Genomic DNA, 14,844 nt, shown 5'->3' with positions numbered 1-14,844 from the left:
CCCCAGGAAGGGTGGAAGAAGGGGGTAGGGAGTGGGGTGAGCGTGTGCGGCGGGGTGCGCTCAGTTTGAAAGGCAGCAGTTGTCACTTATCCCGATGGAACAAATGTCAGCAGGAACTGAATCCGCACGTCCTGCTGATCCTCCACGCGGCCCGGTAGGGGGTAGCATGGCGGCTACATTTGCAAGCCCACCTCCTCCGCCTCCCTTCCACCTGTCGAAATTGCAGGGGCTGCTTAGCACCACGTGGGAATCTGACTTGCAATAGAACCATCAATAAATACATCTGTCCATGCATGCAGGTGGCGGAACACACTCGGGAATTCGACATCCTGGGTAGAGGGTATGAACTCCGACAGCCTGTCTTGTCACCAGGCATGAAGTCTGACTGAGTACCGTTGTCACCGCCGAGATGGCTGTTATCTGCCAAGCTTAGCTGTTTTCTCTCAACCGGGAGCTAGAAGGCTCAACAGAAGAAAGCTTTCTAGGGCCCCAGATAGAAGGAAAAGCCACTGACCTTGACTTTGTAAAGTACTTTTCGTGTGTCTTTGCCTCGTGGTCCTGAGGGTCTTTCTGCTGCCCCTCATTGCATCATCTCCCTCCCTCCTCCCTGACACCCCTGGTTATGTAATGATGACAACGAGCAGGTCCACTTTGTTTGCCACTTGGTAAACAGTTACTGAATTAATTCACTGTTCTCTAGATGAGCCTGCTTACTGACAGCCAGACCCCTGTAGGCTGCTTCCTCTGCATGTGGACAGGGCTGGCGTTCCAGTCTCTGATCACAGGAATCTGGATTGTTGTAAGAGGGATGGTGTGCTAATTATATTTATTGCCAACATCTGGGGCAACCAGAGAGTGTCAGATGGAAGTTATAATGTAATCACAGGGAATAATCCTCGTTCCAGAAATTAAGTTAGATGAATCTTGGTGGATATGAATGCTATTCAAGTGAGTTTTGTTGAGATTTGAGCCGGGCACGGCAGCATAAATCTGAAATCCTAGTACTCGGGAAACTGAGACAAGATGATTGTGGTTGGGGTCAGCCTGGGCTACACAGTGAGTTCACAGCCAGTCTGTGCTGTATAGACTCTGTCAAAAGCTTCACTCAAAAGGAGAAGGAGAAAAAAGGAGAAGAGGAGGAAGAGGAAGAAAATGACGGATAAATCACTAACTTTGTAGTCAGATCCATGTACGATCATTGCGATTCTTATGTGGCTTTGGGTGAAGCCTTTCATTGTTTTAATTTCCTCAACCACAGACCCAGGGTATCAATGGCCCCTGACTTGCAGAGTGAGCAAGGGAACGGCAGAGGCTTTCTCATGTAACACACGTAGCTCATTGTAAAGTGATGTTGTAATATGAGCGGCGGACTAAGTTCCTAGCACCCGGCCGCCCTGTAGTAATAAGAGCAGCGGGGCTGCGTCCCTGGCACCCAGCCGCCCACATGGCTAGCTTATGCCCCGAAATAATTACACGGAAACTGTATTCTTTTAATCATTGCTTGGCCCATTAGTTCCAGCCTCTTTTTTTTTTTTTTTCATTTGGTAATTACAGATCTGAAGTGATTCTGCTTTTATTTCCTTCACGTTAAGCCAATCACGGAATTTCACAGTGATTTCTGGGGTGGGACAGAAGGAAAGTGTATTCAGAATGATCGAGGCCACGGCCTGATTGGCCTGAGAAGGTGAAAGCAGGGGGGCCTCACTGGGGAAGCTGGAGGAGCACCGACTGCCCTGCTGGCAGGTAGGTGATGTTCCGAGAGCGAGAGAGCTGGTAAGCAATGTCCTCAGCTGCTTCCAGCTTCCGCAGCTCAATCAGGCCATCTCCTGCCGTGGCCAGGGAGTTGGCGATCAGCTCGGCGGCCTTAGAATCGCCCTCAGCAGAGATGATGGCTGCTTTCTTCTGCTGCTCAGCCTTTTCCACCACAAATCTGGCCCTCTCTGCTTCCTGCTGAGCCACCTGTTTGGCTTCCACTGCTTCTGTGAACTCCTTCCCGAAGGTCAGATGTGTCAAGGACACGTCATCCAGGATGAGCCCAAATGTTGCTGCTCTCTCTGTGAGGTCATCGCTCACCTGCCGGGAGACCAGCTCTCGCTGGGTGATCAATTCTCCAGCATCAAAGCGAGCCACCACTGACTTGAGGATCTCTGTAGTGATGGAAGGCAGTACCCGCTCATCATAGTCCTCGCCGATGCTGGTGTAGATACGAGGGAGCTGGCTGGCCACCGGCCGGAAGAGGATACGTAGTGTGATATTGACGTTCTGCAAATCTTTGCTACCAGTAATGACTGGTACGTTCCGTGGTCGCGAGCGGCAGTCAAAGATAATTGGTTTCTGTACCCACGGGATGAGAAAGTGAGTCCCTTCCCCTACCACGACGTCCTGTACTCCACGGAATCGGTCAAAGATGACAGCTCTGTGCCCAGCATCCACATTATACAAGGCGGAGTTCACCACGCCTCCTGCCACTACTAAAGCCAGGCCGAACTTTCTGATGGACTCAAACACTTTGGCAGCCATGATTCCTTCTGTTGCACCCACTCACACCTGCTTCCACTCTGACCTCCACATGAATTCCCCTAGTTCCAGCCTCTTATTGGCTAGCTCTTACATATTGATCTAACCCATTTCTAATATTCTGTGTAGTACCACGAGCTGGCTTACCAGGAAAGATCTTAACCTGCGTCTGTCTGGAGTGGGAGAATCATGGCGACTCAGTGACTCAGCTTCTTTCTACCAGCATTCTGTTTTGTTTATTCCGCCTATCTAATTTTCTATCCTATCAGGGCCAAGCAGTTTTCTTTATTAATTAATCAATGAAAGCAACAGATAAATACAAGACCCACCTCCATCAAAGTGAGTTTAGTTTTCCTGTCTTTGCACCACCTCTCAGCAGACACGTAAAGGGCTATCTCAGCAAATCAAAGAATCACAGCATGAGTTTAATTTTATTAAAAAAAATAGTAGTGTCTTGCCATGTCATGCCCAGACTTGAGAGAGAGAGAGAGAGAGAGAGAGAGAGAGAGAGAGAGTCCACTGAATCAACAGTACAGATTTTTAACAATGGAACACTACCATTGAATAATGTTATCTTTGGCTGTCCTTGCCACTCTTTTAATTTAACTTTTTTTTAAACCAACAAGACAGATACTGTTTATTTATATTTACATGTCAAATTAAATTTTGAATGAATGTTTGATACTGCAGGACAAAGAGCACCTTCAACTGTTGTTTTTTTTGTTTTTTTTTTTCCCCAGAATTTGTTGCTACTCTGGTTCCACATTTGTCATTGCTGAGGAGGCAATTGCACAGAAATGCAGAGCATAAAAAGGGCAGGGGTAGACTTAGGACTACTTTAGAAATTGCTGGAAATTCTGTTGCGTCATTAATTCCTTTTTAAAAATGTATTTATTCTTTGTGTCTTTCACATCATGCCTCCCAGTCCCACTCATCTCCCACCCCACCCCAAAATAAAATTTAAGAGAAGTAGGGGGGAGAAAAAAGGGGGGAAATCTTGTCATGGGAGCTGCAGTGTGGCACGGTGCGTTCACGTAGTAAAACCCTTTATCCATACTTTTTTTTTTTTTAACATGCAGGCCTTTATGGAAAAGAATCATTGGTCTGGTTCAAGGCCTCTGGTCTCTGCTGCACCATCTACACTGTGCCCTCACTGGAACCCTTCCTGGACATTCCACTGCTGCTCTGTGTTGTGGGAATTCTACAGCCCTGGGTCCGTAGGACACCTCCCCCCCACACACACACCCTTTACTTCAGCAGATTACAAATGGAGTGGATGTTGGGGTGGGCCAACACACAACCCTGCTTCTAGGCTTGGGTAGTTGCAGGGTTGGTCAGCCCACCAGCTCTCCCGTCTTCACCACCAGGGTGCGCTCTCCTGTATTGACTTGACTAGTTCACCCCTTGTGTCAATGAGTGAGATGCGGGGGAGGGGGTGGGTGTGGGGCTCAGGGTTGGTTCTCCCACACCTATACCTTCAGGGCCATCTCTACTGCATTGCCCAGGTGAGGGGTAGAGCCAGCCGCTCTCTGAGTGATGATCATTGCCCAAAAATGAGTTTGAGCAAAATGAGTCGTAGCTTCAGTTTCTTAGAGGAAGGGTACGGAGCATACTTACCGGGAGTATACAGGCTTTGAGACTAGTCAACGACAGTCGGAGACAGAGCTGCACTTGGAGATAGTGTCTTAGATTTTTTCTGCTCTGGAGCTTTCTACTTTCCAGCTGATGGTCCTCAGTCCTCAACTATATTAGGAAATAAATGGTATTGTACGTACTTTGCTGGTCTTTTAACAAGTGTGCTCCCGGGGGCCATTCATTAGTGCCCTAAGATCAGAAAAAATTACTTGGGCGGTGACCTTTTCCAGAGACAGGCTTTAGAAGCAGCAGCCTTGTAAACAGCACTCTTGAAGTTGTTTGATTGCGTGCAAAGGTATACATGATGGTGGCAATTCATTATCAAACTTCAGGACTGTTGTTCATTCTTTAGAATGATCTGGTTAGCACTTCTTGGCCATGCCTGCCATGTCAATTTTAATGTTAGGATATGGAGAATTATCAAGTTCCATCCACTAGTAAATGTGATTTATCCTTCTGTTTTTAACCACATGGCTGGATGGTTCTCACAAAGGGAGATGAGTTGAATGACTAATGGTACATTTTGTTTTGCATTACCATAAAAGGAGAGAAACTGCCTGGAGAGCTTGTTTACAAAGGGATTTTTGAAAAGACTTTCCATCTTCCTGAGAACAAGGGCAGGGTACCTGATGCACAAATGAAGATCCCAATCCATCTTCTCTCTTTTTTTGAAAAATTGAAGACTATTTAAAAAAAAATACCAGGAAAAGACAGTTTGCAGAAAAATCATAGGGCAGAAAGAGAGGCTGATTAATTTAAGTGCTGAGGATTTAACAATCTTCCTTTTCAGTATGGATTTTCCATAGAACTTTTGAACGTAAAGGTTAGCACAATGATTAACGTAATTTGTAATTCATGCTTTACAATATTGTAAAAATGCTTGAAGGGCTTTTTTCAAGATAAAATGAGGCATATTCCTAGTCATCTACATCTGAAAAGTTTCTGATAAAAAAAATGAAAATGTTTACTGTGGGTAATTCACAGTGGGCACACTTCTTTTTCCTGTATTTGAAGCCAGTTCTGTGGCAACTGAGATCCTGATCAAACTAGAAGAGGAGGGGGAAATAATAAATAACCCAGAATTAAAGACTTTAGGAAATCTTTTCAATAGTTTTTAAATCATTCATAGTTACTATCCTTTTGATTATTACACTGTTGAAAATAATGCAGCCTGATATCAGAACCATCCTGTTCCAACACTAAGTATGTAAAGCACTCGTCTCCGTAAATACGTGGTACTTGAGCCTTTTATATTTCAATAAGATATAAGTGTGTGTGTGTGTGTGCGCGCGCACGCACGCTCGCACACGCTTATGAGAGCAGACAGGCAGGCAGACAGACAGACTCCCTTGGGTGCTGATAAGTTAAATTAGTAAACTAGAGCTGACCATGAACTTCCCTATTAAACATTGTTCTCAGTCGAGGACAGCATTGAATCTGTGGACTCAGCAAAGGAGCTCACCCCTCCCAGTGTGCGTTCCCATTCTCCAGCCCTTGAGAATCTGAATAAAATAAAGGGTAGAAGGAGAAGAGTTTGCCTTTCCCCTTTCATTACTGAGCTGATCCTGTCCCCACATCCTCCAAAAACAGTATTTAATCTGGGAAGTTCATGGCCAGCTCAAGTTGCCATAGAATGAACAATCCCAGAACTGGAGATGCACCTCAATTGGTGGAGTGCTTGTCCCGTATGTACAAGGCCCCGAGTTCCTTCCCAGACCAGAGGGAGTGGTGGCACAGGACCATAATCCCAGCACTGGAGAGGAAGAAGCAGCAGGATCAGAAGTTCAAGGTCATCCTTAACTGCTTAGAAAGTTTAAGGTCAGCTTGGGACACCTGAGAAAAGAAATAAGAAAACAAAGGAAGAAAGGGAGGGAGGGAGGGAGGGAGGGAGGGAGGGAGGGAGGGAGGGAGGGAGAGGAGGGGAGGGAAGGAGAGGAGGGAGGGATGGAAGGAGGAGAGGGAGGGATGGAAGAAGGGAGGGAAGGAAGGAGGATGGAGGGAAGGAGGGAGGGAGAGCGGAGAAGAGAGGGAGGAAAATATATTCTGTTGCTATTTCTGGACCATATGTATATTTAAGGCTCATCTCCTGCATCATCGGTATAATAGCTCTTAGTATTTCTAAGTAATTCCATTATTACAGTGAATCAATTAAGCTCTTAGATCAACCGCTCTGCAGTTAGGAAAGGGTATCGGTCCCCACAGGGTCAGACATTTTTGCCAGTGACTAAACACATCGCAGTGTCTGCTGTGTCATCTCCTTCCAAACAAGGGGAAAGGGCTGCGCCTCCCCTCTTGCAGAATCCCCTGACGACCTGGGTCTGAGACCCCATCTGACCGGCATCTCGAGTGTCAGCAGGTAATCTCAATGTAAGCTGACAGAGGGAGTGGGAAAACAGAATGAACCGTCTTCCCTCAGCATGTGTTAAACACAGACAGCATATGGTCGTGTTATAAACTCTTGAGACAGCTCTGCCCTGGAAGCTTTACATAGTCCTGCCGCTGCCATGGCAACTGCCAGCGCTCCAGGTTCTGCCTGGGCCCTTCCTCCAGCCCTTGGCCACTGAGCTGTGACTGCTGTGTCCTCTGGGAGGACTGGGCGTACAGACTGAAGGGCACTTTGGCAATGTAAGAGAGATGCTATTCCTTTTCGCTCCTCTTCATAAGGTTGCTGTTTGCAGTGAGGCGCGCTGCTACGTGGGTGCGTGGGTGCAGCTCAGTGGCTCCGGGGTAGGGGTGCTCCCTAGGGAGAGGTACAGATGTAAACTGAAGGCATAGGGGGCCTGCTCCCCTTCCAGTTCTACAATCAAAGTCATTAACAAGTATGTGTGATGGAGGGGATGGTCGCAAAGATCTGAATGGTGGGAAGTTGCTTCCTGCTCCAGCATGACGTGGCAGTCGGGTTTGGAGCACACACTGCATGACAAGACTTAGGGTCGAAGCTGTAGCCAACGTTAAGAGGTCTCACACAAAAATTTAAATAATGGTGCTTTCAATCATACCCACGTGATGTTTATATCAGTGGACTAAAGATAAGCTAAGAAAGCAAAGTCTTTTGGGCTTTATTTTAATTCAGCACACATTTTCAGATCATCGAGGTGTGTGATTCTGATAAATTTGGGCACTGGAGTTTGCTAACTTCTTTATAAAGAGAAGTAATTTTGTGAGAAATATGTCTACATCTTATATTTAAGGTGACCCCTTTATACTGTACTTATTTGGGTAACCAAAACTCATAGATGTCACACACTGGACTGGACTGAAGGTGGCTGGATCTTTATGTAGGAAGAAATATTTTCTACATAAAGATTTAAGAATTTGTAATTCGTAATGTTTACTATTAGGCTGTATTCCATATTTTTGCATTGTTTATCACAGTGTATTAATGGATAGCCATAACTCCCTATGAGCCAGGCTGGGCCAGCATTGCCTCAGGTACTTTGTCCGAGCCTAGAAATGAGGAGGGAAAGCGTTTATGCTTTCCTTGCCGGAAGAATTAGGGTAGAACAATAATTCCCTTGGTGAAAGGCATAGGAAAGAGGTGACAAGAGAGGCTGGGACGATAAAATCACACACAGATATTTTTAAATGTCAATTACGGTTCAGCACACTGGAGACTGGAACTCTCGACTTCTTGACGTTAGGCACGCTGCTTCTGCTGCCCACTGTGGAAGCGAATTTATAAGACTGAACGCCTCCCTGCTCACGTCTCCTTCTGTTGGCTTCTCACTGTGCTGCAGATCTGCTTGTGTTCTTTCCGAGGCATTTGCCTCAGTAGCCACAGCACCAGTAAGTTCTTTGATCATAGGTGTGGGGGGGGGGGGCGCTGCAGCCTAGGACAGATATCCTGACCTTAGAGAAACACTTGGTGCATACCTGAGACATCTAGCATCCAACCCAGAGCTCACTTAATCTGCTACTCAATGGATTGACCTCTGCAAAGGGACCTAACGCCCCTCAAAGCAGTTGTCATCATCTACATCAGTTTCTCAGACCTCAGAAGACTTCAGGCTTCTCTTCCTCTGTCAATTAAGTCGCTCCTCTGTTGCTGCTCATGTCCACTGGGTCCTTATTCTAGACTTTTTGCTATAATAGCATATTTAACTAGAATAGGTCTGTTTGGAAACTGAAGTTCGTTTTCACACTTTACTTAAAACATTCATTTACACAAGAAAGATATGTATAGATGCCTATGCAGCAGGAAGAACGCTTGCTATTTTGAGATGTGACAGGAAAATTATGGGGTTCAGGGAAGAGAGAAGGGAGAGACGTCTCTTTAGAGCGAGGGGAGAAAGAGAAGTCAGGCATATTCAAGATGGCTGGTGACGTCAGAAAGAGTGACGTCTGAGATGCAAATATGCATCTTATATGATTCAAAAAAAATCAAAAATTGAAATCTTCCTCCTACCATTTTTCTGATTCAGCCAGACTGCCTCCCCAGCTTTCTCTGACCTACTAATTGAGAAAGCTTCCCGAGTTTCGGTGTTTTTCTGGACAGGCACAGAGGTTATCAATCAATCAGTTTCTTTGTTCACTTAATCGATTGCCGATTATATTAGGTACAAAATAGACAAAGAGTTTTTTTCCCCACAGAAGGTTATATTTCAGCTGGAAAAGGCAGAAAGATAATTTACCCTGACACAATAAAATTGAAAATAGAGTTTGATATCAGGCTATTTGAGGTAGAGGAGAAGAAGACAGAGAACTCTAGGAGAATCAGAACAGCAGGTCAGGTCTGTGCAATAACGTGAGTCAGGGTAGCAACCACGGGAAAACATCAACTCCACTCACACTGAGGAAGATGGTTTTTACCTGGGTCTACTACATGGCAGTGGCATATTAAGTTACCTGGGAGATCCAGCACACCTACGAGGTGGCTACAACACACTGTCCACTGGCTGTCCTCAGGAAGACAGGCCCATTAACTTGGCTGTATCTGACCAATACCTGTAAGGAACTTCAATGCTTCACGACACTGGTATATACCACTGTCTTCAAGTAAGAGCTGGGGACAGTGGCTGAAACTTCTCTGTTCCAAGGGGACATCTTTGTTCCTTTGCTTTTGGAATCAGTGGAGGATGGTGCTAAGCACACAGACTCATGTGATCTTTAAAGTAGCTCTATATTGCTGTGGGATAGGCAGTTTCATTGTCTTGATGGAGTAAAATTTATTAAGGTTATGAACAAAAATTTTGGACCCAGGTTATAGAGACTGGCCAAGTCACACAGATCTTAAATGCTGAGTTAGGAAGCCTGGGATTCTGAAGTGGGTTGGGCTCACTGCACTCCTTGCCTCTCAAAGCAGAGTTCATGTTTAAAAGTATCTGCTGTCTCTGCCTTGGTTTTTAAAGATGTTAGGATTTCAAGGGGGGACTTGAGGAACATGATTTGGAGTAAGAGATTTGTCAGAATTATTAACAGTACAGAAAGACAGTATGGTGGGGTCCTGAGGAGCGGTCAGGTCCATGAAGCAGACCTTTTCTACAGGTCTCAGAGGAAGTGTGTTGCATGAGGCCACTTGTTTGTTCTTGGCTGCCCGGCCCCAAATTAACCACACAGAAACTATTAATTAAATCACTGCTTGGCCCATTAGCTCTAGCTTCTTATTGGCTAACTCTTACATCTTAATTGAACCCATTTCTATTAATCTGTGCGTTGCCACATGTCTACAGCTTACCAGCAAGGTTCTGGCATGACTGTTCCTGGCGGCTACTGGCGTCTCACTGACTCTGCCTTCTTTCTCCCAGCATTCAGTATACTTTTCCCCACCTAGTTCTACTCTACCCTATCAACAGGCCAGGGCAGCTTCTTTATTAGTCAATGGTATTCACAGCATGCAGAGGGGACTCCCACATCAGAAGTGGGCAGTTGATGGTCCATAGTACTACTTGTCCTTAGGTGATCTCTCATTCCCAGGTGGTAGGAGAAGGGAAGAGGACTTGAATTCTTGGAAAAGAATCTTGTTGGTGTGTGGCTTAGAAGATGTGGGGGAATTGGGGAGAGAAAGCACCTTCAGTTAAGGGGTTCCTATTATACCAATAGCCCTCTGATGTCTAGGAACCCAGTAATGTAGAGCAGCAAACTTCTTGGAGAAAGTGAGAATAGCTAACATCTGCCATTCTCCTGGAATCCAAATGCCTTGAAAATCTGTAAGTAAGACAGTTACTCAGTGAATTCTCTCTCTTTCTCCCCCCCCACTCTGCGTGTGTGTGTATGTGTGTGTGTGTATGTGTGCATGCGCACATGTGTGCATGTGTGTGTGTGTGTGTGTGTATCAAAAGGCATTCCAGATTCAACTCTGAAGGTTGAGATCATGAGATGGAGCATGCCCCATATAGCGTCTGGTCTGAAACCCAACATTATTTTCCTGGAATCTGGGAACTTGGGGAGGGTCACAGAGTCATGTCATGGAAGTCTTTGGTAGCAGGCTCGTCATTTACTTTACAGCAGTTGTGAAAAAGAGGCTGGTATAGGTAGAAATGTGCAGAGGTCAGAGGTCAACTTTTGGGAGTTGGTTCTGTCCTTCCATTATGTGGGTCTTGGGTGTTGAAATCAGATCATCAGGCTTGGTAACAAGCATCTTCCCCATAAGTAATCCCACTGGATCTCGGCAACAGAGTAGCACTGTGGTGGTTTGAATGAGAATGGCCCCATAGGCCTCATACATTTGAATACTGGGCTCCCAGTTGGTGGAACCCTTTGGGAAGGATTAGGAGGCAGGAAGTGTGTCACTGAGGGGCAACTTTGAGATTTCGAAAGACTCATGCCATTCCTCGTGTGCTCTTTCTGCCTCCTACATGTCTTTCAAGATGTGAACTGTTGGCAGCTGTTTCCGCTGCCGTGGACTCTAACCCTCTGAACCCATAAGCCCACTAAACACTTTCTTTTATAAATTACACTTTCTTGGTGTTTTGTCACAGCAATAGAAAAGTCACCAATATACTCGCTAAAGGCAGAAAATAAGTTACTTTTTATGGAGTAAAACATTTCATATGCAAATACCATTGTGTCCAGCTACAGTGGCTGAGCTGGATTACTGGTCTAAAAACAAAGCATTGTATTTATTCCTTCAAAAACGTGGTGTTTTCTGCTCTTTCTTTTTGACTCCTAGAAGGCAAAACATAAGTAAATATAAAGTTTGTAACCTCTAAGGAATTGCCCCAGACACTGTTTTTGACTTGCAGATGGAATGCACTCCCTCCCTGCATTTGAGTGATTGAATTGTCCCTGCGGAGGGTAGTCCAATTCATAGACTAGAAGTGTGAGCTTTCCTTCTGCGACTGATTTGTTAATCAAGTATGAACATGTTCTCCAGTCTTAAGAGACAATTTTCTCAGCATGTCCCACGGCCACCACTCACTTTAGGATGCTTCCACCAGGTGTGAGGCTGACAGAGCAACACTAAAGGGGCAGTAGATAGAAAGTGAATCTCTGGCATCTTGTCAGGCTTCTTAGCTGTTTGGAAACAGTAGCTAGAAACATTCCTTAAGAAGCTGTCAGTTTTTAGCTTAAATTTTATAGCAACATCCATTTATCCTCCAGAGATACTTTTTTACGTGAGGAAAGCACACACTACAAGTATAAATCTGTGGCATTTTCTGAAAACCCCCGTGAGCTGTCAGATAGCCCCACCCCAGAGTGCAGGAAACAGAGCCGCTAGGAAATACCTGGTCTGTGTTATTGTCTTCAGCAACACCAACAACTGCTTCTGAGTCTGGGAAGCATCTATTGTGCTAGAAAGATGCAAAGCAGCGCCTGTGTGTGAGGAGCCCAAGACAAGATGTCTTCCACTTGAACACAGCGCGGACAGTATCTGGACACCTGCTCAAGTAGGTCCTTGATAATGATTTTGTGAATGAGTGAGTGAGCAGATGAATTAATGAAACGCTGTGTTCGTGGATGTGCTGGGGAAGAGATGGAAGAGCCTGTCCATTTCAGACATGTTCTGTGAGTCAGGACACCACTCGTGCCTCCGAGAATCTTCCAGAGTTCATCTTCCCCAAGTTATTTTCTGCATGAATCACTTTGAAGTCCTCCCAGACACAGTGGGACTCCAGAGGGCCCGCAATGGAAGCCCTCCGCGATGTGTGAATGTGTGGGAAGTGTTTTTGAGATTCTCTTTCCCAATCATCTTGCCTCTTGGCAGATGACACAATTAAGGTGCAATATGTAGGTGGACATTTTCTACATTATGAAATAAAAGAGGCTAGTGGGTGAGTGCAGAGGCAATGGCAGTAACAGAGCACAGAGAAGACAATTCCAGAGTTAGAAAAGGCAAAAAGCCTTCACAGAATATAAAAGCCAGAGAATGCAGCACTAATAAAATAAAGCAATTGAAAACATACACCCAGCACTTCAGGAAGAGATGACTACAAAGGCAAAGATAATTTTTTTATAACCGAGACTTTCATTTTTTTGTGCCCCTTCTAATTTAATCTCCCACACCACACACACATACACACATGCACACACATACCCTATCTACATACAAAAGTGTAATGCTGAAGGCAAATATAATTTATAAAACAAAATAAGGAGGTGGGTGAGTGGTTTAGTGGGTAAAGGAAGCTATTGCCAGGCCTGAAAACCTGAGTTGATCCCTAGGATACACACAGTAGAAGGAGAGAACTGACTACTGCAAACTGGCCTCTGATCTCCTCTAGTGTGCCATGGCATAAATGCACACACACACACACACACAATTTCATAAATTACCAGTTCACAAAGTACCTTCGTAATATAAAGTATAATTGTAAAAATCATATTTATGAAGGATACCTAATAGTGACATTTAGTTCACCTGAAGTCACTTGACCACAGTGCATTTAGTCATGAGGCTGGGGTCTTTAGCCTTGAATACTGACACTTGGTTTTGCTGACACAAGAGCAGTGACCCATCTCCAAGGGCCAATTTACTGACTGAGGAGTCCAATCACCTTCCAAACTCTCACCGTGTCACACATAAGACTTCCCCAAGGACAGGAGTCTTCCTACCAAGACCAGGCCAATATCTCTACAAAAGAACATCAAGAGAAGTCAAGTCAGAACCAGAAGACTGTAGGAGCAAGGACCAAGGATGCAGGAAGCAAGAGCAACTGATGCGCAGAAGGTTTTCAATGTAGATGTTTCCAAACCCTAATCAAGAAAGAGAATGGTGGCCTGGGGAGATGCCCCAGACAGTCAAGTGTGTCTCTCTCAAGCATAGGGAGCTGAATTTGATTTCCAGAATCCTCACTAAGAAAAGCTAGATGTGGTAGTGTGTACTTTTAATCCATGATGGGGAAAGTGGAGACATATGCATCTCTGGGGCTTGCTGTTTAGCCAGCCTAGCCTACTTGGTAAGCTCCAGGCCATGACAGATCCTGTCTCTAAAACAAAACAAAACAACAACAACAACAACAACAACAAAAAACAAAACCAAAAAAGATGATGACATCAGGGGAACAACACCCAAGGTGTCTTCTGTCCACATGCATATATGTTCATGCACACACACACACACAGGAAGGAAGGAAAGAAGAGAAGAAGGGGAAAGAACTCTGCAGGAAACAGTGCACGATTCTATTCAATGGTTTGCCACGGGAGAATTTAGACATTTTCAAGAAAAAATGAAAGTTATTTTTCAAGTAAAAGACAATTGTTATGTAACATATTTTCACTTCAAATGTATTTCTAGTTAACTTGATTGTCTGAGAACAAAACAAAACTACAGGACCCAGACAAACCCTCCCATGGGCACAGTTAGGGTCCTCACTGTAGTTCGTGAACTGTATCCTGAATTCCGCATTTGATGTCTCTGGATCATAGCAGAGGTGGCCTTTGTCACAAGATTGCTTTATTGAACTCAGAGCCTCGAGTTAACCCAGCTCCATGGCTAAGATTGTTTATCAACTTGACAGGCTCTGGACTCACTCAAGAATCAAGCCTCTAGACACGCCAGTGAGGGATTCTCTTGATTAGGTGGAGACGGATGTGGCCAGCAGCATTCCGTGGGCTGGGGCCTGGATATGTGTCACAGCTGCTGTGTTTTACAGGACATTTTCACCCCCCATGCATTACCCAGAGTGCCTTGGGAAGAACACATTCTTCGGGCATCGGAATTCCTTTCCAGCCTGGCCTTGTTGACCCGACACTTAGACCACCTCTCCTGAGATCTGCATTCTCAACGCTGATCATTGGCTATAGGACACAACCCTTCATTTCTCTCCCTTTCAGGTTTCAGGAAGATGGATCACACAGTGACTTCGTAACTCACGGCAGGCACTGCTTTGTAAAATGTTAAGCCATTTTTTCAAAACCATATTTAAAATTACAGAATAAAGGAGGTTCCCCCCAACCCAATGGAAAAGCGTTCTTCCAAAATGGCCCATTAAGAACAGACCCCATCCCACAAGTCATCCTCGCGGTACTTACCCTACAGTGGGGAAAAGAGAGAAGAACGTCTGAGACCTGCTTAGGCCATACCGACCGCAGAAGCACTGGGATGCTTTCTGTCCTACCACAGCTGGCTCACGGGAGTGTTATTTTGAAAAGCGGCAGGGTGGTAGTAAAAACATTTTTCTTCTCCACTTGACACCCCAGAAGGCACACAGTACCGATGCCAGCCGGAAATGGAAGCAGTGAGGCCTTAAAATCAAAACACATCATCATGTCTGACTTTGGGGTCCACGAGACTGAGCAGTCATTGGTAAGTGT

At 45.2% G+C, this 14,844-nt stretch overlaps 1 protein-coding gene across 1 annotated transcript; it reads right to left on the bottom strand.

Annotated features, from left to right (window-relative positions):
- Positions 1-1,554: 1,554 nt before the first annotated feature.
- Positions 1,555-2,574, bottom strand: LOC130882949 (prohibitin 1-like). Its single transcript, XM_057783082.1, has one exon. It carries the CDS (start codon positions 2,518-2,520, stop codon positions 1,702-1,704), a length of 819 nt encoding a protein of 272 aa, XP_057639065.1. The 5' UTR covers positions 2,521-2,574; the 3' UTR covers positions 1,555-1,701.
- Positions 2,575-14,844: the final 12,270 nt, after the last annotated feature.

Source organism: Chionomys nivalis, chromosome 10, assembly GCF_950005125.1.
Source record: "Chionomys nivalis chromosome 10, mChiNiv1.1, whole genome shotgun sequence".
Classification (NCBI taxonomy): Eukaryota; Metazoa; Chordata; class Mammalia; order Rodentia; family Cricetidae; genus Chionomys; species Chionomys nivalis.
The sequence above is the reverse complement of the archived record's forward strand: the minus strand, read 5'-3'. Positions and strand labels throughout refer to the sequence as shown.